At 45.2% G+C, this 22,009-nt stretch overlaps 3 protein-coding genes across 3 annotated transcripts; all 3 read left to right on the plus strand.

The window, feature by feature from the left end:
- Positions 1–447: 447 nt before the first annotated feature.
- PtA15_9A510 (uncharacterized protein) lies at positions 448–3,336 on the plus strand (the record flags this gene model as incomplete). Its single annotated transcript, XM_053172727.1, has 9 exons — positions 448–536; positions 672–798; positions 868–979; positions 1,046–1,155; positions 1,235–2,299; positions 2,397–2,550; positions 2,624–2,745; positions 2,840–2,984; positions 3,077–3,336. 9 exons carry the CDS (start codon positions 448–450, stop codon positions 3,334–3,336), a joined length of 2,184 nt encoding a protein of 727 aa, XP_053023938.1.
- Positions 3,337–5,260: 1,924 nt separating this feature from the next.
- On the plus strand, positions 5,261–13,558 carry PtA15_9A511 (uncharacterized protein; the record flags this gene model as incomplete). Its single annotated transcript, XM_053172728.1, has 11 exons — positions 5,261–6,053; positions 6,123–6,358; positions 6,433–6,766; positions 6,839–7,135; positions 9,808–10,063; positions 10,129–10,323; positions 12,085–12,267; positions 12,370–12,491; positions 12,580–12,787; positions 12,986–13,092; positions 13,155–13,558. The coding sequence occupies 11 exons, from the start codon at positions 5,261–5,263 to the stop codon at positions 13,556–13,558; spliced, it is 3,135 nt and encodes a 1,044-aa protein (XP_053023939.1).
- A 4,200-nt stretch (positions 13,559–17,758) lies between these two features.
- PtA15_9A512 (uncharacterized protein) lies at positions 17,759–21,653 on the plus strand (the record flags this gene model as incomplete). Its single annotated transcript, XM_053172729.1, has 10 exons — positions 17,759–17,883; positions 18,062–18,129; positions 18,256–18,327; positions 18,409–18,535; positions 18,629–19,652; positions 19,831–20,079; positions 20,179–20,566; positions 20,654–21,357; positions 21,472–21,555; positions 21,624–21,653. The coding sequence occupies 10 exons, from the start codon at positions 17,759–17,761 to the stop codon at positions 21,651–21,653; spliced, it is 2,871 nt and encodes a 956-aa protein (XP_053023940.1).
- Between the last annotated feature and the right edge of the window lie 356 nt (positions 21,654–22,009).

Raw genomic sequence — 22,009 nt, forward strand, 5'->3', positions numbered from 1 at the left:
ACTTGCGAGCGGAAGAAGTTTCACGATGGCCCCAAAATAAAATAACTCCGGATCGTCGAGCTCCACCCAGAAACCGGCCAGACTACATACCCTAGCCATCGCCAGTCACCATGGGTATGTCATCTTGTCCCACCTGGATAAACAGATGTCTGAGTCTCACTTCGTCTGCTGTTCCTTACTCGCCATACAGGGATCCCAAAAGTGCGCGTTTCTCTCAAGTGTTGCATTTTTGCCTCTCAAGCTGATGATTCAACAAAAACAAATCAGTTTTTTAGATGGATCACCCAGAAATACCCCGTCGTGCTACACGAAGTAGTCCAAGGCGATTGTATACCTGAGATTGGTGAGTTGCAGTCCTCCTGGTTATCACCTCTGATCACCGAATCGATTTGCGTACTCATCCAGTCCATCTATTCTCACTTCTAGATCATCTCTACTTGGATATGAATGGAATCATCCACCATTGTAGCCATCCAAGCACTCCAACGGCCGATTTTGAAATGTGATTCAACCTTTTCTCCGCGTAATTTCTTTCTGTACGCCTTGTTTTTCAACAACTTTCGCGTCTACAGAATTCACGATTAGCCTTCTTTAATAATAAGAACCCTGCCAAAAAATATTCATGGCGATCAGTGCTTTTTTGCTAAACATTCTTGGGCATGTTTGATCAGTACCGAGCCGGAAATCTTTTCGGGCATATTTGCCGCCTTGGAGCATCTATTTACGCTAGCCAAACCACGACGATTGTTTTTCTTGGCCGTCGATGGGGTTGCACCGCGGGCCAAAATGAACGAGCAGGTGTTTTTTTTTTTTTCTTCGCGATCGGGATGCCGGTTTTTTTAACTGTTCTGACCCAATCGATCGCAGCGCTCTAGAAGATTCAAAGCCGCCCAAGCTACCGATGCGATGATGAAAAGAAGATTAGAGTACCACAGACGATCCGACCCAATTAGCTTTGATAGCAACTGTATCACTCCTGGTTTGTAGCTCATATGATTACATCTCCACTCTTATCGATGTTGATTTCAAGCGTTCCTTGGCTTAGGTACCCCTTTTATGGCTCGATTACACGAGCAATTGAAATATTTTATCAATAAGAAGGTCTCAGAGGATCCCACATGGCAGACAGTCCAAGTGATCCTCAGCGGCCACGACGTTAGTTTCCCTCTCTGTTGCTGAAACACCCCCCCCAGCTTCCCAAGGGATTGCTCACTCCTTAACCGTTGGTCACTAGGTACCTGGGGAAGGCGAACACAAAATCATGGAATACATCCGACGCGCCAAAACCCTAGATGACTATAATCCGCACATTCGCCATTGTATTTATGGATTGGATGCCGATCTGATCATGCTGGCTCTGCTCTCACACGAGCCTCACTTTTGTCTCCTACGCGAAGAAAATAGGATGCCTTTCAAGAGAAAACCGAGCGTCAACTTAAAGGACCAATCCTTCCATCTCCTGCAAATCGCCGCGTTTCGCGACTACCTCAACTGGGAATTTTCAAATTTACACTCGATTCAACACTTCAAATATGATATCACCCGGATCATCGACGACTTCATTCTGTTGTGCATCTTTGTTGGAAACGATTTCTTGCCCCATCTTCCTAATCTGCACATCGATGATGGTGCAATCGGACTCTTGCTCGACATCTACAAAAAGGTGTTACCCCAGGCTGGAGGATATTTGAATGATGCCGGGACTCTTCATACCCATCGATTGCAACTCATTCTAGACGAATTAGTTTCCCACGAGATTCAATTTTTCGAGCTCTCACATGATGTCAGACAACGTCGTACCGGGAAACCGGGCTTCGACTTCCCCTTGAATGATACCCAACGCGCTCTAGTTGATCAGGTTGAAGTATTTGTCAGAACGCAGATGTATTCGCCGAGCAAATCTACTGCACAGTTGATTCTATCAGGCTGTTATGATCGTCTGGACAGATGTTTACTTCGGAGCTTGGCCGACAAGCTTGATCTATGGATTTCGTTTGACAATCAAGAGGAGACTCATGCGCCCGTAATCAGTCTAGGATTCCTTCCAGACGATCTGCAGCTCTCGAAGGATCCAGTCATCGATGCCGCCCATAGCATCTTGCGTGATCTCCACGTCGGTGAATCCTCCACCACTCAACCTCAGACTCAGCGTTTTTCCTTGGACTCTAGTGCCGAAGACATGCTTCAAAGAGTCAAGCGAACTCCGGGACGATGGGGGATGTATGGGCGGGTGTACAAGGAAAATGACGACGAACATTTCCATACTACCTTCCGCCAATGGAAAACAACTTACTATCGTGTTAGCCTATAGTATCACCCAGACAAAGCAATTCTGGGTCTCATAACTCCATTTTAACACAGCGATCTTAACATTTCCTTTTTTTGCTTTATTACAGGACAAAATGACGCTGGACTATGACGATTCTAACCAACTTCATAAGATTACCCATGCGTATGTCGAGGGCTTACAATGGATTTTGCTCTATTACTACCAAGGCGTTGCGTCCTGGAGCTGGGCATACCCTTACCATTACTCCCCGATGATATCTGGTGAGATTTGGTTGCATCGTGTTTCACCCCGATTACTGCATTTAAAAATTTATACTGACTTGAACGACCACAGATCTAGACAAAGTGGCTTCATACAAGTTTGCCTTCGAGCTTGACAATCCGTTCAAGCCGTTCGAACAACTCTTGGGTGTTCTTCCTGGGCTGAGCTCGTCTCATGTTCCTGTTGCATTTCAAGTGTGTCCATTTGACGTTATCATCCGGGTTGGCTTTCAAAGATCCGCTTAGAGATGTTTTGCTGATATCCAACCAAATTTTCTCTCAATTGAAGGATCTCATGACCAGCCCAACATCGCCCATCTTTGATCTATATCCGACTCAATTTGAAACCGATCTCAATGGCAAGAGGAGCGACTGGCAAGCGATAGCCAAGATACCATTTATTGACTCTAGACGGCTTTTGGAAGCTATGAAAGGTCAGTAGTCACGCAAGTCAACTCGATGATCAATCAAAAAAGTATACTGCTGCTTATGATGGTGTTATTATGACCCTTGAATTTTTGAGCAGCTCATGAGTGGGAACTGACGGATGAAGAAGTCAACCGAAACCGGGTTGGACCCACTTGGCAATTCCGCTACAACCCCCAAACATCCCCTACCCATTATCCATCACCCCTACCCAACCATTTCCCCCATCTCGACTACTGTCGCGCTCAGATGTCCGTCTATAATCTCCCCATCGTGCCTAAAAAACTCCAGGCCGGTATTCTCAACCACTCTGACAATCTTGCCAAGGATATCGAAAGGTTCATGGCGCTTCGTCTTTAGAACACTTCAATTGGCAGGCTTCATTCTACGAACTTTTTACTTCAATCTTAGATTTGGGTACTTAAGCACCATGAGAATCTGTCAAGTAGAACCAGATTTATATGAAAAAGAAAAGGCATCAGCATGCATTTTTCCGTGTAGATTTTCCAGTTACTTACTGCTAACTGACCTATATACATTCATGCACATTAACTATATATATCCATGCAAAATAACGCATCATACATGCAGAAATCCGAGGTTCACATGTACTCCTCATTATACAATTGTATATATGATCAGTGAGGGGATGGAGAGGAGCTCGTGGGCCCTTAAGGACTATACGCGTTGCGCGGAGAACGGTCACAAGAGGTCATCGAACACGGCTTATGGCAACACCGAAGGACATGAGTACACCATCGGGTCATTCGAACGCTGACCTCAACCAACTCATTTGGCTGGGTGACAAATGTTGGTCTCCTGCTTTTCATGTCGTCCCCAAGGGGAGCGGGAACGCCCCCATCGGCCATAGATTCCCTCAAAGTGTTGCCCAATTGTGCAACTTGGACAAAAGGGGGCACTAAACATTGGGGACATGTTTGTCCAACCTGCTTCAAACAAGGCCTCGAGCCGCGGCGGCGCTCCCCCCGCAGGCGAGCTGAAGTGGTGTGTCCAATAGTCTCTGATCAGTTGGAAGAGCCAACCCCGATCACAGAAAGTGGCCCGATGGTCACTGGTGGACAAAGAAAGAAGATTTGGACATTTGTTTTCATCAGCAAGCAAGGTTTGGCGTGTCCTTCTAAATCAAGCCATTTACATATACATGCTCGAGGTAACGGGAAGTCTTGGGCTGGGCAATTCTCAAACTCCAAAGAAAGGGCAGATCATAACACTTGGTGGACGACACTTGCGGAGCCCGAGCTTGCAGTTGGTCACGACACAGACCAGGACTTTCTCTGGGAGAGGATCATCATTATTTTCTGTCTTATGTAAATACTTCCAAGTTGCCATAAATATAATGTAAGCTTATCGCCTCCACAAAGCTCCCCCACCTGTGGCCACTACATACTAGTATAGTATACCGAGGCATGTAGGGGTTGTTTAATACATGCTAGAGGGTGTTTTTCAGTGTGTTAATACAGCAACTCCAAAATCCCCAGAACTCCCGCAAACTCCAAAAATCGGGCCACCCAAAAATCATCGAAGTCACTGGGGTCATATGATCCCCGTACCCAACCCGCTCACAGCACATCACCCCCGTCATCACACCAATTGCGGCAGATTGTGGCACTTTCTCCGACGGACCACATACCATCGGATCACCCGGATTGCCAATCACCACCCATCACCGGTGGTGCTGTGACATTACACATACATAACTGTGACATTTTAAACTACCGTACCCATGTGCAAGTCTATCCACCATTTGACTTAGCTACTCAACATTGATTTCACCCGGTCCAAGTCCGAAATTGTTGATAATTGTGTAAGTCATATCCTCCCCATAATTAAACCAAAAGCATAGCTGATTCAACCTTGATCATTTGTTTTTTCTGCTAGACTTCAGATCATTCACTCCTACGGTGCATATTGTTTTGACTAACAAGAAACACAGGTATGATATTGATTCCAGTTATGTACTCCCAACAAGGCCAACTTTGACTTCTTGAAAATTATTTTCTGCGCGGCTCACATTTAGATTGATCAACCCTACGCGTCATATATTGTATTGACTAAAAATACCGTTGGGAGTAACACTGGACTAAGTGATCTGGGCATACGCGTTGGCAGATCTTGCCATCTTTTCTGCGCAGAATACATTGGTATGTCAACTCCACAGATTCTCTATACATATTGCATTTATCTGCCTCCGTACAACTTATAATTATCTGATAACCTTGCTTTGTAGACTCTATCCCTTGCCCACTCGCCACCTCCACTGCAAATGGATAACTTTGGATACATGTCTCAATGTCCATCCTTGCTTCGCCTAGACAATGGATTCCAACCAATAGAATCCTCTTACCTCGAATATAACGTGTCCAATCAATTTGAACTGAATCCGAATCAGCCAAAAAATTTGTCCCAATACTATCACGACTCGTACCAGCAATCAAACCCTCACCCGAACCTACACTATGGAAGTCTCAGCGATCTCAGTCAGATAAACCCCCAAAGCAACTTCGGAATGCAATCATATTCAGCCCATGATCCGAAGCAGCTAGCCCCTTTTCCGCCACCAGGACCGGCTCCATTAACTCAGGACTGCTCGCCTGTGCATCAGAATGGCCAACCTGATTTACCCGTTCAGCGTCCTCCAACCACCTCAAACACCGCAGACCCTCTAACGCGCTCCACCTCAACATACAACTTTAACAGCGACCACAACAAAGATACAACATCTCGGCCGAACCCTGAACTCTCCAAACCAAAGCCTCCTCCGCGTGCAAAGACTGCAGCCAGCCTGTTTGAGAAAGCCAATCACATGGAACTCGACCAGCTCATCAAACTTGTTTCTCAAAATGCTAAATACTCTTGTCTCACAAGTGAAAATGAGCTTGAGCTTAACTCCGCTTACAGGGAGTATCAGCGGCAGCTTTATCTGATAGCATACAAGAACAAGCTTGAAATTGCGCCATGTTTAAAGTACGTTGGGTTAGGTGCAAATCCCAAAGGTTCAACCAACTACAACACTTTCTGCAAGTACGATCCGGTTGCTAGCAAGGCTTTCAACGACCGTAAGTTATAATTAAATCAATCACTTTTTGAGATTAAGAATTCACGCGGTCATATTTTTATACTTTCAGCAAACATGCATCCCGACAATCGCAAGCGTGAATGTGGTAGGCTTTGGAAGCTCCTAGATCCTGCTGCTCAGGAGAAGTGGAAAGATCCCAACTATGTGGAATCCTTTTTGGATGTACCTGACCCGGATAATGACATTGATCAGAACGAAAATAAAAACAACTCCATGTCCTTACTCAAGAAGCAAAAATCACCAACCTTTGATTCTGATCGCTGGGCTCGCAAGGTTGTTACAGATGTTAGCTGCCCCTTGAATTTGTTCTGTCATCGTTGTGTGTTGTTTCTGATCATTCTTTTTATCTGCAAAATAAGCTGAGAAATCTCAGCCAAAGGTTTGGTACCAAAGGCTTTCTGGTTGTTGGATCACGAGGCAAAGATGCCACTCTGAAGTTCAGCGGAGGCAGTCATCTCGGCGAATTTTTCCTGGATATGTACTCGACCAAAGACGATCCAGTTTTAAACTTTGTTGATTTTCTCAGAGGCCAACACGTCATCAAGAAGATCACCGGCAAAGAATCTACACCAGTCGTAACAAAGAAGAGACCCCGCACACAGAACAAGCCCCGTCAAATTTTCACAAAACACAACAAAGGAGAAAAAGAAGCCAACATTGAATTCATCCGAGCCAAACTCAATTCTGCTATCGGTAAGTCTCTTCTTTTGCAACCGTTTATATATGTAAGAAAATGTTTACCAAATCCACTCTGCATCTATCCAGAAAAGGCAACGCATGGTCAATGGATCAAAGGATGGCCTGGTACTCGCACTCAATGGCGACTTTCAAAACTCAAAGTCAGTTTGCAGGTGAAGGACAACAATTGCGGTGTTACCCCCCAGCACTTCTGTAAGCGACCGGGGGACATGGGAGATAAACACGCCCAACTTGTTGTTGAAGCGTTAGAGGAAGATTGGGTCCAGCTCATTGGCCCACCCGCCCCCAAAATTAACACTCTAGGATTCAATGTTGATGGTCAAACTCTCGAGGGTGACACTTCACCAACCATAGTTTCTGTAGGTAAATGTGATGTGGTCCTGAAACCGCTGAAGTCAAAGAGGAAACAAAAAGCGGCCCCAAAGAAAAAACGCAAGCTTGGTTCTTCCACCACTTCTGACTTGGAGAAATCTGGCGAAAGCAGTGAGGAGGAGGATGAAGATGAGGTAGAACAAGGGGAAAAGGGTTTTGAGGATGATGAGGAGGAGGAAAGTGATAATATGGAATAAGTAGTTGCAACCTTTCTTTTTATTCTTAGACAGTCTTTGCACTGTGTAAGGCATTTTTTACCTTCCGTAGTGCAAGGGTTGTTCTTTTATAGTCACATTTTTTATAATATTCCTTCCTCTGTCCAAGGCTTGCATTCTAGATATCACTATATATACACAACTGACTAGCAAACTATGGTCTTTTTCCTCCAACTCAATAATTTTTATACTTCTCTAAAGAATATTAGATAGAGATAGAACTACCCAACTATACATTTTTTCCCTCAGACATAATGTTGACCACTTCTCCCAAAAAAACAAATTCTAAATAGATTGAGCAGATCTGGTATGGGCTCAGTCTGGGCAGTGTGGAAAGAAGGGATCTGCTTGACAGCAGTGATGATCTTGACAAGTCCATAGTTTTGTGGGGCATATTGCTGTAAAAAAAAGACTGTTGCAAAGGCACTATTAAAGGCACTATACACTGTGAAAAAATTTCAAGAAACTGCTGCCAGTTGACATGCAATATTACAAATGCGCTTTTGTAATATTGCATGTCAACTGGCAGCAGTTTCTTGACTTTTTTTTCACAGTGATTAACAGTGTCTCTGACACAGTTAATAGTGCCTCCAGCACAGTTAACAGTGTCTCCAACACAGCTAATAGTGCCTCCGGCACAGTTAACAGTGTCTCCAACACAGCTAATAATGGCTCCGGCACAGTTAACAGTGTCTCCGACACAGCTAATAATGGCTCTGGCACAGTTAACAGTGTCTCCGACACAGCTAATAATGGCTCCGGCACAGTTAACAGTGTCTCCGACACAGCTAATAATGGCTCTGGCACAGTTAACAGTGTCTCCGACACAGCTAATAATGGCTCTGGCACAGTTAACAGTGTCTCCAACACAGCTAATAATGGCTCTGGCACAGTTAACAGTGTCTCCGACACAGCTAATAATGCACTGCCAGCATAATTGGCTGGGTTGAGGTTATCCCAGTTAAACTGGGATGCACTCAACCAATTTAAACTTGGGCGATCTCAACTGATGAAATATAAATCCAAGGTACCCCCCTTGGGTTTATATTAAATTGGTTGAGATCAACCAAGTTTAAATTGGTTGAGTGCATCCCAGTTAAACTGGGATGACTTCAACCCAGCCAAATATGCTGGCAGTGATGGCTCTGGCACAGTTAACAGTGTCTCCAACACAGCTAATAGTGCCTCCGACACAGTTGATACACAGTTAAGAGTTCCTCCGGCACTGTGATTTTGGGGGTTGAGTTTTTTTGAAATTTCAGCCAATCTGGAGGAGTATCAGCAAAGTTGCTAAAACCTCAGACATAAACCGTCCTAACAGATAAATCCCTGTCCTGCCTGCAGTTGTCCAAATCAATCTAATAATGGTTTTTGTGAAGTGCCATCTATAAAATAATTCTTATATTCCTACTAAATGTGATGCAACACAGTGTACTGTTAGTATAGCCGCAATAACAGTCTGGCAATGCTACCACATCAGAAAAAACTGTAAAACACCATAAAATGTGTCCTGTCCCAAAGGTTTGCAAATTTCAATTGTGAACCTCCCTATTGTGCACAGGTTTTGCCATTTGGTTGATGTAATACATCATCTTGAACATGATGAAGAAATCATGCATTGACATGATGATTATTTTTGACCCACCTTGTAACTTGTTGTGGTTTAACCATCTTCTTTCAACACTGTCAACCACCGCATGCCCTTCAATCCCAATCCAGTGTATTCCATTTCATCAATATTTTTAAGGTTTTCTTGCTTTTAAATTTGAGGCATGAATTATTCTTTCATGAGAAATAAACTGTCAGTAACTCTTGATTCAAGATTCCAATTTAAAGTGTTTATTTTCCAATCAAAATAGCAGTGTATGTCAATTATTATTAATTTTTTCTTGCTCCAGTCAACACATGATTTTTTTGTTCATGCACATTAAATTAATTTATCTAAGACTAATCCATCCAATTGTCAGTTCAGTTGGAAATCAAACACAAAAGGGATCACAATATCCAAGTACACCCTTTCCCTAATAACAAGGTTTTTGGCATACCTCTTGCTCACTCTAAGCAAATCTCTGCCATCCTATGTGGCCTAAGGAATAAAATTCAAAATTTTGAATAAAATTAGTCATGATACTCAGTTTCTTTTAACTTCAAAGCTGTTGGGACTGATGTACAAGTCATTCAGATTGCTAATGTGATTAGATATTATCCATTTCTGCTTGGCATAGCTGATCTGGCAAGCAAACAAAATTGAGCAATTATCTTTGAGAATGTTCAGGATACATAACTGGTGCTTCAAGAGATCCAGGAGAGTACCATCGTTGATATTTGGTTTATGTAGCTGATCATAGTGTACAAGGATGGGATTATTGCGCGTTTAACTTGGGCTGGGTTTTGACATCATCCTCTCTGCATCTTGACTCTTGACTTCCTTACCTTCATCGCCCTCAGCTCCCTCGCCCATCCGGATCCTCCTCGCCGTGTCTGTCAGATTACCTTGCCGTCTTTTCGCTTTCTCGGCTTCTCTGCCGCTGGCTTCATCGGTCTCAACTAACTGGCACAGCCCTCGGCTCGATCAACATCGCTTGTCTGCAATTTCCCCGGGCTTCATCAGTATCGTTGAATTTTCCGCCTCGGTCACCAATATTCTTGACACCTCTCGCAACTTACTCATCCAGTCAGCTTCAGGTACTCAGCTTCGAAACCGGTGAGAGAAATGACCAGGCGCACAAAGATAAAAAATCCACGCGAACCTCGCTCCCAACGACTCAGACGCTCGCAGAATGCCGCCCTGAACGCAAGCGCATGGTCTCGACTACGCAGGAGAGAAATAATTGCTTCACAAGAAGCAGAGAGGATTGAAAACTCAGAAACAATGCAGATTCCTTACGATCCAAACGACGAGTCTCAGCGGCAGGATGAAGATCCCGAGTCCGAAGATGAGGAAGAAGATACTACTTCGAGATGGTTAACTTACGCCGAAGAAGAAGAACAAGAAGAAGGTATTGACCCCTCCATCCATTCCATTCAAGAGGAATATCGTCGACGAGCTAGAGAATTCAACTGGTCGTGCTTGATGAAGCAACTTCACACCTGGTACCTTACGCTCAAGTTGCACACGAAGAACTGGTCGGGCACGAACGCATATGAGGAATACAAGTCAGACGCATGTAAATGCACAGCTCAGCAGAAGACGACTCGCCCCATTGACATGGTGGACATATACGGTATGTGCCTCTGTTTTTTCCTAATCAGCAAGATCATGCCCAGTTACGATGACCATCTTGACACCTCCCTTCACTTTTATCAGCACAAAGGCGGAGGCCGGTTGAATTTTGTAAATGTACATATGACGCAGTCCGTCTATTGCGGCTCGGTTATCTGGCCGGCTCCCCGCTGAAACCTCAAACGGCGTTCTCGCTCCCTCTGCTGATCTTCCACAACTCGCTTTGGAACAACTGCAACATTGGGATGTTGCCTTTCACAGTTGCACTCACTGAGTTCCTCGAGCCGCGCTCGGAGCGACTATGTGTCAAGGGCAAAAAACACGTAAGTGATGATTACATTGATAAAAAAAGATGGGAAACTGAATCATAGAAAAACCCTTTGGTAGGCCCGAGATATGCGAAAGCCCTTCTCAGCCGCAGTTGATCTATTCCGTTCACTAGAAAGGAGGACAGACGACTTGATGGACGAGGCGCTTAACCTGACTGAGCAGGACAAATTGGGAAATCAATCATGCCCAGCTTGCTTCGGTCCGAAGCCATCTAACGACGCTGATTACCCCGCGTCCACACGGAATCGTCTTGTCGTATGCTTGGATGGAAATTTTCAACATCGACACCACCCGAAGGCAAGCCGCGATTCTGAGACTCTTTGCATGCCCAACATTTTCCTACCCGAAGGTTCAGTCGAAAAAATGACCGAAGAAATCCGGCATATGGAGCTTGTTAATAAGCCGCCAGCTCAGGTGTGTGTGTTTGTGATGACGTGTTTGCTTGTCATATGAACTTCTCTGACTTGCACTGGCCATGGTATTACTAGGCGGATCGATGTGCAGATGCTCATAAGGCTGCCGACGATAAGAGGAATGAATCCACTTGGAAGGGGTGCGACGACACCGGGCTCATGGGATGTTGCTGTCGACATGATGCAGCAATCTCCTTGGCCAATATCTATAAGTCTGGCGAGCTAAGGGCCCTCCCTTTAGCATTGCTCAAGAAGTTGCTTGGTGTGGATCCGGATCGACCGGTAGGAATTTTATACAATATTGGATGCTCCCTTGATAAATACATCAAGTTGGTAAGCTTGATTCGCTCGCTCCCTTCCAATTCTGATTCATTTCAAACTTGAACTAAAACTGATGCACTACATCTCTCATCTACCAAATAGCGTGGTCTTCTACCGGATTTGATCAAGGGCGCAACATTTGGAACTTCAATATTCCACTCGTATGTCCACAATTGGACGTGCCAGTTGGATTATAATCCTCGCTTGAACAAGGGGTGGGGGCTATCTGACGGTGAAGGGTTGGAGCGAATGTGGTCCTATCTGTCAACGCTGGTCAGTTCTCTGAGATACGCAAGTCGCAGTCACCGATTTTCCGCACTCGGGCATCGATTAAAATACCACAACAAAAGAGGGATAAAAAAACTCCGTGAGTTTCTCTCTTTTATTTGGGATTAGTGACCCTCTGACCAGACATTTTTCAGTCTATTGGCTGTCCAGGAAGTTCAAATTAGCATCGATTCGACGCAGGGAGATCCGCAAAGAGCTAGAGAAGATCTTATTGCTCGACAATCCTTTCAAGGCAGGCCGCAAGTATACAGTATCATATTTCAGGAAGCAATGGAAACATCAGCGAACGTTTCGAGCCGATCACACAGATGAAGAGCAGGAGCGAAGGGACAAGTTGGTCAAGATTTATGAACACCGAGCAAATCTTGAACTCCTAAGGCAAGTATTTCCTCAAACTCCCAATTCTAGACTTACTGCTAATCAAAATCAATGCAGAGAGCGCCTGACGGATCTGGACCTTGATCTTTTATCGGATGCGGAGGTCAAGAAGATTTCTGATAAGATCAAAAAGGTGTCCAGGAAACTCAACAAAGATGCTGCGGAAGCTGAGGCATTGGGTATTGATTTGCCTTCCGGGGAGGAAAATAGTACGTTTCATTTGATTGCAGCAAGCAGCTTGAAATTGATTTCTGTTTTTTCTGACAGGTGATGAGCAGCGGCTGCTCCTGCTGTTGTGGAATTCGAAAAATGAATTATACACCCAAGCTGTCCAACTCCGAGCAGAACGCCAACCCTTATTGGATGCGAAAAAACTTGGGACTTGTGTGGGGACTGAGCTCAAAGAAAAAATCCTCAAAGCAATGGGGAATCGCCGCCCAGCAGTCAAACAATTACTCGACAAGTATAACAAACTGTTTGCTGAATACTTGCAGAAATTTCCGAATCAGCAATCAACCGACTCATCCCATTATCCTCTCGATTACAACACTTTCTCCAGCTGGCCCCTCGATCACCAATTCTGGAATGACGGGTTGTATTTTCAGTCAAAGGCCCCTTGGGCGATTGAGCCGAATGTGCGAGCGGGTATAAACTGTGTTCTTATCTTGGACAGAGTCCAAGAGGAGTTTGAACTCATTTCTCAAGAGTTAGCGAGGGCAGTAGGTTGGGCAATCAGTTACTATACTCATGTGGAAAATGTAATAACAGAAATGGGTGAACGTGCGTTAGAATGTACATTTGCTGTTGGATACATCATCTGATCTTTTACATTCTTTTTCTAGGTATCACTCTACTCGGAAACCAACCTGAAAATGTAGATGTGGATCGCTTTGACCGCTTAGTTCTTCACGGCTTGGATCAAAGAGATCGACTCCGAGTAATTCGCAAAGAGCTACGTTGTCGACAGACTCTTCACGCAGCCTTGGTCGAAGAGTGGCATTCGCATGTCCCATGGCTTGCAAATCATTGTCAGCCAAGTGAGTACCGCACATCAATGCTCCGCAATTGGGACAACACGCGGACAAAAATGGGCTTAGCAGAATATGCAAGCTCATCAAACCTGCCTGAAGTAGATGTTGAATTGGAGAAGGCGATACTCGAAGTGGGAGCGGACGATGGGGAGGATGCTGAAGAAGATATGTTTTTTAATACCGATGCGGAGGATGACGTCACTGATGATGATTAGGAGGTTGATATCACTATTGCCGGCCTAAAACTCATTTTGACTCACTTGACTTTCTTTGCCTGGTTAAAAAAATTCAATATACTTGCGTCTTCTTGACAAAAATTTCATTCATCCTTTTTTTTTACTTTCAATTTATTTGTGCTTTTGCCACACTAATTATTTCAATTCCACATAGTTTTCACTTTGTTCTCTGAGACAGAATAGTGAATGAAGTTTCTTGTAATTTCATCATAAATATTATGCGCAATTAAAGACCAAGCAAAACAAAAATTGGAACTTAAGATTGAAGACTTGTATTTGTTGCAAAGGAGGGTTTGGAAGGTGGGTTAGAGTGTTTGTGTTGCATTGACAGGCAGTAGTGCATGTGGGGGTTTTCATACATGTATATATCAACCGGTGATGTGCGCCACCGTAGTGGTTGGCAGTCCGGGTGATCCGGACTGTGGGGTGTGTTCTGCCGGACAAAGTGCCGGGTGGAGGTGGGTGTGATGTGCTGTGGGCTCGCTGGAGTAGGGGGGTCATATGACGGGTTGGTCGGCCGCCGACTTGTAAAAAAAATGAGTGGCCCAATTTTTGGAGTTTGCGGGAGTTCTGGGGATTTTGGAGTTGCTGTATTAACACACTGAAAAACACCCTCTAGCATGTATTAAACAACCCCTACATGCCTCGGTATACTATACTAGTATGTAGTGGCCACAGGTGAGCTCCCCAACTGTCGTCTTCAGTTAAGGTTTGCCTGGAGATACAAATTGCTTCCCGAAACTCGCTCACGTGTTCTCCGACTCCTTCCTCTTCCTCCTGTCAGACTCCTTGCTTGAACACATGTCCCAAAACTCTGTTTTCCCCGATCACATCCTAAAAAAATAACACTGAAAATCTGGTCCAGAGCTTGCCTAATTTGCCATACATGACCTTATTCAACTTGGAAGTAGACGCCCAAGTGGAACGCAAGAGTCGTGTCGGTAATTTACAACACAAAGCAAAAAGATCAATGGATACCGCGTTCGTTTATAAAAAAAAAGTGACTGACTCCGGCTTAAGGTCATGTTCCCAGTTTTTCGACTCATCGGCGCCATCTCTTCCGACCAGGTTTGCTTCCCTGAGGCTGACCCAATTGATTGCGGCAATAATCACGCATATTCACGTATTTCTGTACGCACGCACACACAAACCCAGAAACCCAGACAAACCCCTCAGCCTCGGGGCAAAAACAATAACGATAAGGTGTTATTCACGCTTGCATTCTCGTTCCAAAGACATGTGAGAGCATGTGAGGCTCCGCCGAGGCTTGAGTTCTATAAGAATTCAAGTAGGTGGAGGTCCTACATACCTCCAGACTCGACTGACCCGGGTTCTATGTAGAGATCATCCAAGGTACCTTTACAAAATCAACTGGTTTGATCATCGTCGCATGCGCCACTTTCTATGTCACACCCTCTATATCCACCCTTGCACGTTTCTTGCAAGCTGTCGTATTTCTTTCTTCCTGACTGGGCTGCAATCATCTTGGCAGGCTGGAAAATTCCTTATCTCTCCCAATTCAACTTCGCTCCAAGTCATTGGCCACATATATACAGCAATCAAAACCATATCCCATCCTCTTCCGTCGCGGAGTCGCCGGCTTGAGTCGGCAATGGCTATATGTTGGCTTCAGTCGGCATTGTTCATTCGCTTTTCCTTGAAGTCTTTTGCTATTCATTTTCTCTTGTTGGGAGAAGCTTCCACATACTCTCAAGTTGGGCCGGGTTTCTCTATAGACGTTCCTTCACAGTCAACTTAATATCAGTCTCTTCATTCATTTTTGAATTTTAATCATGGTACACAATTATGGTGTTCAAAGTCGATGTTATATCAGACCTCACTACATCCCTTTTAAATTGTCTTCTGTTTCCTTCTGAATCTTATCCCTCATCTTTCCCCACTACACATGTTCAAAGCGCTTGTCTGCTTGGTGCTTTTAGTCCAGACTCCAGGGTGTTTTCCAGTTTCTGCCCAATCAAATCACAGCTTCCGTTTCATCCGCAAAGATCAGCTCAGAATTCGGACCTGATGATCAGGCGTGTAATATATACAGCTCTTTATGTACGGGCTCTCAATCTTTATGTACAAGAAAAGAATTGTACAAGATCTGCAATTCTTGAACGATGAGTGCTGATCATCATGATAACATCCTTTGTAATCTGAGCTCCCAATTCTCGCCTCGACTCACTTTTGTCCTGTCTCATGAGAATCTAATTTCTTCATGTGACTTGCCAGTTGTCCATGTACACATCAGTTGGATGAAAAGTTGCATGAACACTAAAGAAGGACTTAACAACTGCGACTGCAAACTTTGTTTGTGTGCCGATGTTCGTTGTTCTTGTTTTCTTCCAGGTGGCTGGCAGGAGGCTCGCCCCGGGCATGAATCCTGATGGACCCATCCGAGGCCTCATAGAAGCGATCATCTGATTCAAACGCCCCCAAAAAACCACCGACTGCAGACTGCAGTTTGTATTGAAAAGAAATTCCATCCTCCATAATTGGAGAGAACAACTGGGCCGGCCACATGGAGTCCAGACTTTGATCGACGCAGCCGGAACTTGGTGACAGACGAGAAGAGATTTTCTCTCCACGGCGCATTGATGGTGTTGATAAATAGGACTTGCTGGTTTACGTAGTGGTTCTTTCATGTTTCATATTTCGGGCCCCTCTTCTTGCATGCTTTCTAGAGCTCTCTATCCCGTTACGATCAGCAGAAGAAATATTTTCTCAACTGGAAGCCTACATAAAACCGTGTGAGTGCAGATCAGGTTACAACACGACTCCGCCCATACTCCAAACCCTCTTCTCTCTACGTAAGGCAATCATGCACAAACAAGTCATGATTTTTGTAATGGCTCCTTCAAAATAGGCGCGGAGCAGAGGAGGCACTTGAATCTTTTGTGCGCCCCACCGTCCTCAAGATATGGTTATCTCAACCTGGGCGCCTCCCTTAATCTCCCTTGATCAATATTTTGTCGTTTCTTTTGCTTGCCAAAAAGTTAAACACCCCGCATAAGCTTCTCCTTGAGGCAAAACCTCGAAATATACAAACAAGGACTGATAAAACATTGGGTTATCTCAGGATTATGATATGCCGCCAGAGCTTCATATGTAGGTATCTGTTTACCTATCTTTCCCCAACCGGATTTCCCTCAACGCTGGTGGTGCAAATATGCAAACATCCATACTCTCGGCCTCGCTAGCTTCCATAGACACGCTTGAGCCAACCCACTTCTTAATGTTTTGGTCACTTGGTCAATTCAACCTCTGACGCCTCATATCTGAGATGTTAACCCTATGCAAAGTTGCAAACGCCATTGTGTCTGTGGACTTGGCAGATGGGCATGCCCACTCTTATAATCAGGCGATCGCTCCAGATTTCTTCATCTCACCAACAACATCCGTCGACACCCCACACATCAAAATCGTAATACGATAAAGAAAGTGGATAGAGGACAATTGTCAAGACAGAGAACACGAAAGCAACTTCCAATGTTTGGTCTCTTTACACATCCAACTTCGAGTGGAAAGCTGCTGTCATTGAAATTCCCAATCTGATTTACAATAGATAAATATCTATTTACAATTCATCCTCCAATTTTTTTGCCACTTCTTCTTGCGGCTAGAGTCGTATAGTGCATCCAACTCGGATCATTATCAATCCTACCCCCGATCGGCCGGGATAGAAGAAGAGAGAGGGTGTGTGTGTGTGGTCCACGCGGGCTCCTCTCGAGTCGTTCTTTTGGCTTCTTGTCGATCGTTTTTGCTTCAGGATTCGCCACCCTGTTCAAAGAAAGAGCGCTCTCTGCTGCTAAGACAAAAATTATCCGCTCCGTTTCTGACTTTCCCTTCAGTTGCTGCTAGCATACCGCATATACACACCTTAATAACAATTATTATAATCAATCATATCCGCTCCCAGTCCATCACAGCACCTTCCTGTCTGTCCCAGACGTCCAAAATCAATTAGAAATATTTTATATTCTTCTCTGAAACCTTCTGCCTCAGTCCACAGTGTTGTTTCATTTTATTCCCGGTAAGCTCAAGAAGAGCAAATCCCAGACAAAGACAATCCTCTTATCTTTCCAGTTCCCTATAGAATTCAGAAAATAACACCTTTCTCTACCCTTGCCACTTCCCTCACCTCTTCCTAGTTAAAAGGTCCTTGTCTCTTCGACGATGGTTCCGACGTGTTCAACTGTCATCGCTCCAAACCTCAAACTTCAACTTGATTGTCACGTGGCCCGACCCACTCTAAAGTCCGAACCCCCGGTCCGAATCAGCTTGGCTTGCATGACGTGTCGGTAGGTTCCCTTTGATTTTTGTTATAACAGAGAGAGCAGAAAAAAACTTGTGTACTCTCAGTTACATCATCTTTTTTTATTATTATCTCCGGATGACCCGCTTATTCTTTTCCGTCCCTTCCCGGGTAGTTCATGCCGCTGCTTACGATTGTAATCATTTTCTTCTCATTTCCCCCAGATCACGTAAGGTGCGCTGCAATGGAGAATCGCCCTGTAGTTCCTGTCTTGCCTCAAATCGAGATTGCTGTTGGTGATCCAGTTTATGTTCAAGTCAAAAGAAAATACATTGTGAGACTCTGCGACTTTGGCTAAGCATTACCTTCACATCATTCTCCTTTTTTTGTGGTGAAAATCCACTTCGGCCGCCTCTAGTCTTTGATCAAGCCAAATCAAAACGAAGGCGAAAGTCTGGCGCCGCAATCCATAACTCGTCCAAGCATTCTCGTCCGTTCCTTTCTTTCACTGATGTTATATTGTGGCATTTGTATCAAGGATTGCTCACGCATGCTTGTCATATTCTCTTAGATCATGAACATACCAGCCATCGCAAGTATGACGAAAATAAATCACCGTCCATTGGTGGAATCTCACATACCAACTCATCGGAATTTTCTGAAGACCAATCATCCTCTCAACTACCCAATCCAACTCGGTAAGGTTACGGATCATGCTTTCCGTCCCAGATAATGATATTTTTTTCACTCTAAGAGAGTTATTTCTTTTCCCCCTTGAAAATACCTTGTAGAATACCTTACTTCCGGTTTTTGGGACCCACCGCCATTGCACCTGGCGCGCCGTTTCGTGAGATCAGTCTGAAGTTAGTGCGCGAGTCAGGGAATAAAGCACCCCAGAGTCAGACGGCTCGGCCAATGAACCTGGACCGGATGGCTCCCCCAACGGCAGCCACATCAGCCCCGATCAGCAGTCAGCTCTATGGCACGCCGGCTCAGGTGGCGGCGGACTTCGGACACGACAGCCCATTCAATCTGACGGAGGAACAATTCCGCCGGAATGCGGATGTGTTCTATGACAATATGGGCTCGTACTTGGGATGTATCAGAAAGGAAGATCTCTTGCAAAGCTTATCTCAAGGGAAAGCAAGTGAGGCACTCAAGCTGGCCATCTCGGCACTTGCGGAATGCATCCATCCTTCCTCATCGGCGGTCGACTATGCAGAGACCTACTCGCGTCGGGCCAAGTTACTATGTCTCCCACATCTCTCCCTACCCAGCTTGGATACCACTTTTACCTTACTTTTATTGGCCTATTGCGAGTTTGGACGCGAAAAGGACTCCGGCCTGTGGATGTGGAGTGGGCTCGCATTCAGGATGGCCACTGATCTAGGTCTCCATAAATCCTCTTCCGCTCTTCAAGGCTACCAAGAGCCATCCTCTTCCTCATCACCCGCGGGTACCTCATGGGACCAATCCGAGGCCGGACTCCGCCAACAAATCTTTTGGTGCTGCTATCATCTCGATCGGTTGATCTCGAGTGGAACTGGTCGGGTGGTCACCTTACTCGACTCAGAGATCGAAATCGATCTACCTTCTTTACAAGTTGTTAGCTCTGAGGAGCCACTCCAGCATCCTCAACTAATTTCGAACCCCTCTCAGGAACCGCTCCTGTCGCCCTTTCATCATTTGACACAGATCTTGATCCTCGTCGGGAAAATTTCCGACGCGTTCAATCGGAGTAAACTTGCCCCTCATTCATTTTCTCCTTCGTCACCTTCTTCCGAGCCGGAAGCTAAAACTTTGGAACATTTTCGCGTAAGTTTACACCCATCCCCCCTTTTTTTCTGGCTTGATGGAACTTGAGTATAATATTATTTCCATAATCAGCAAACCAAATAATTTGACGATTTTTGTTTTTCATATGTAAGAGGACAAACGGGAAACTAACATAAACCGTGCAACTCTTACCTCGAATAATTTTCTTTTTATTTAGACTGAGCTTCATGACTTTTATACCCGCCTACCCCCGGTTCTTCATTTTACGGTTGATATTGCTCGACGACATATCAGCGTGAAGAACGGACCAGCCTTTCTACTATTGCATCTCTGGTTTCATTCGCTAGTTATCATCACTCACAATCCTAATAGTGTAGGTCCTGGCTGGAGTTCACTTGATGTTGGACCGATGGAGCCTCTTCTTCTAGAGATAAGTCAGGGAAGCGTACGGACGATCAGTGATATGGTTTGCCTTTCTCACTTCTTTTTCCTCGTTTTTTTTTCTAGTGAGTATTGGCGGCAGATAACTGACTAGCTTCAGAGGATGTACATGGTGATGGAACAGATTGCATTCACGAACGTGATTGATCCAGATATCGTGCCCAGTTTGCCGTTTGCCAGCCAGCCGATTCTGATCGCCGGACTGGCCAGTATCCCCAGCCACGCTAGCCAGTCACCGAATCAAGCACCAATCCAAGCGGCCGACTGGCGAGAGTTTGAGATTTGCTCGGCGGCCTTGTGCAAGATGCAAACGCGCTGGAGGGGCGTTGGCTGGCTGGTCTCCACCCTCCACAGTCGTGCAAGGAACGAGCAAGATGTCGACCTGTCATCTTCCGGTGGCGCCGAAGTTAGCACTGCTGATAATAGCTTGATGAATAAGCTGCTCGTCAGAAAGTCCGAGCCCGAGTTCCTGAATCCGACCGGTTTCCCTTATCCCAATGAAAGCCATCATTGTAAGTGGTTATTCTTCATCTCTCCTTTTCCTGGGTGTATGTTTCTTCAAATCGTTGCTCAAAAGTTCTATGTGATTTTCCCTCTAGTCGTTGGGCTTAGTGCTACTGGAACTTTTCATGAGCCTGCAAGTGGTCGCTTATCACTCGTACACCAACCAGAAATACGTTTTTCCACTAGTGCTGGACCAGCAGACTTCATTGCCCCCAATGAAGACCAGAAATGGACAGGAGCGGAGCCGATGGGACAGCCGACAGTCAATCAACTCGGGAGACTTAAGCTGAGCGTACCAGCAGAGGATGAACACGTCCAGGGAAGGTCGAGCGGAACCGAGCTTCAAGAGCACCTGGCTGGCTTGGCGCCGGGCCCAGCACTGGACTCAGCGGACTACAGTCTTCCGGCTTGTCCGACAGTCAAACAGAGTCACCAAGGCGGAGATAGCTTTAGCAGCCCAGTGACTGCCAAAGAGAATATGCTCACTCCAGGACCTCAGTCGTCGTCTGCGTCATCCTATTGGGTAAGCCAGCCGATCCCTCAGATCTTTTGGCCAAATCTCCCCAGTCTCGAGGTGCTCAACCACCACAAGCCCGGTGGCCCTACTCTTACTGGACCGACGGACGAGAATTATCACGCGGATAAGGGCCCGGCTGCCAACGATCAGTCGGTCAATCTCTGTACCTCTCAGAAAGATCCTGCGTGTACGACGATAGGAGTGAAGAAAGAAATCGAAGATTTGCAGCAGTCTACCCCAAGCATCCTCGATCCATTTTCTCTTCATGCCGACAACAATCGTGTCAATCATCAGCAGTCTCTTCACCTTCTTCATCCTCTTCAACACCAGCAACCACCCACGCATCTAGAACAACAACAACTACAACTCTCAAATCATATTCAGGGTCTCCCCCAGTGCTTTGAACACCAACCCCAGCCTCACCAATCACCCTCTCCCGTGTTTGCTAAAGAAGTCTGGGACCATTTGTTTCGTGGCGAGGTGGGCATTTGGTCCAGTTTTCACCACTTTTGAAATTACTCTGTTGTTTGTCTGCTTTTGACCCACAGACGGACTTCCTCTTCTGCTTGATGTATTGAACTCCCTCAAGCACAAAAGCCCTCTTTTGTTTAAGCATGACCGACACACGAAATATTTGCCTAATTTATATCATCTTTGTTTCTTTGCGTTGACCTCTTATGTGCATACATACTTTTTTTCCTTTTTCTTGTCCCACAACCAATCCCACAGACAAACAACCCTACATGAATGAATGATTTTCTATCTGTTTAAATATATATATATATCAATCCAACTCTTTTGCTTGATCACCATCCATCCGATAATCCTTGATCATCTGTTGACTCACCCCCACATTATACACACGATTCATTGATCTACCCGCCGAAAAGTCATTGGTCCTGTCTCAGATTCCAGGAAAACAGGTTTCTCTTAC

The sequence above is a fragment of the Puccinia triticina genome, chromosome 9A, assembly GCF_026914185.1.
Source record: "Puccinia triticina chromosome 9A, complete sequence".
Classification (NCBI taxonomy): Eukaryota; Fungi; Basidiomycota; class Pucciniomycetes; order Pucciniales; family Pucciniaceae; genus Puccinia; species Puccinia triticina.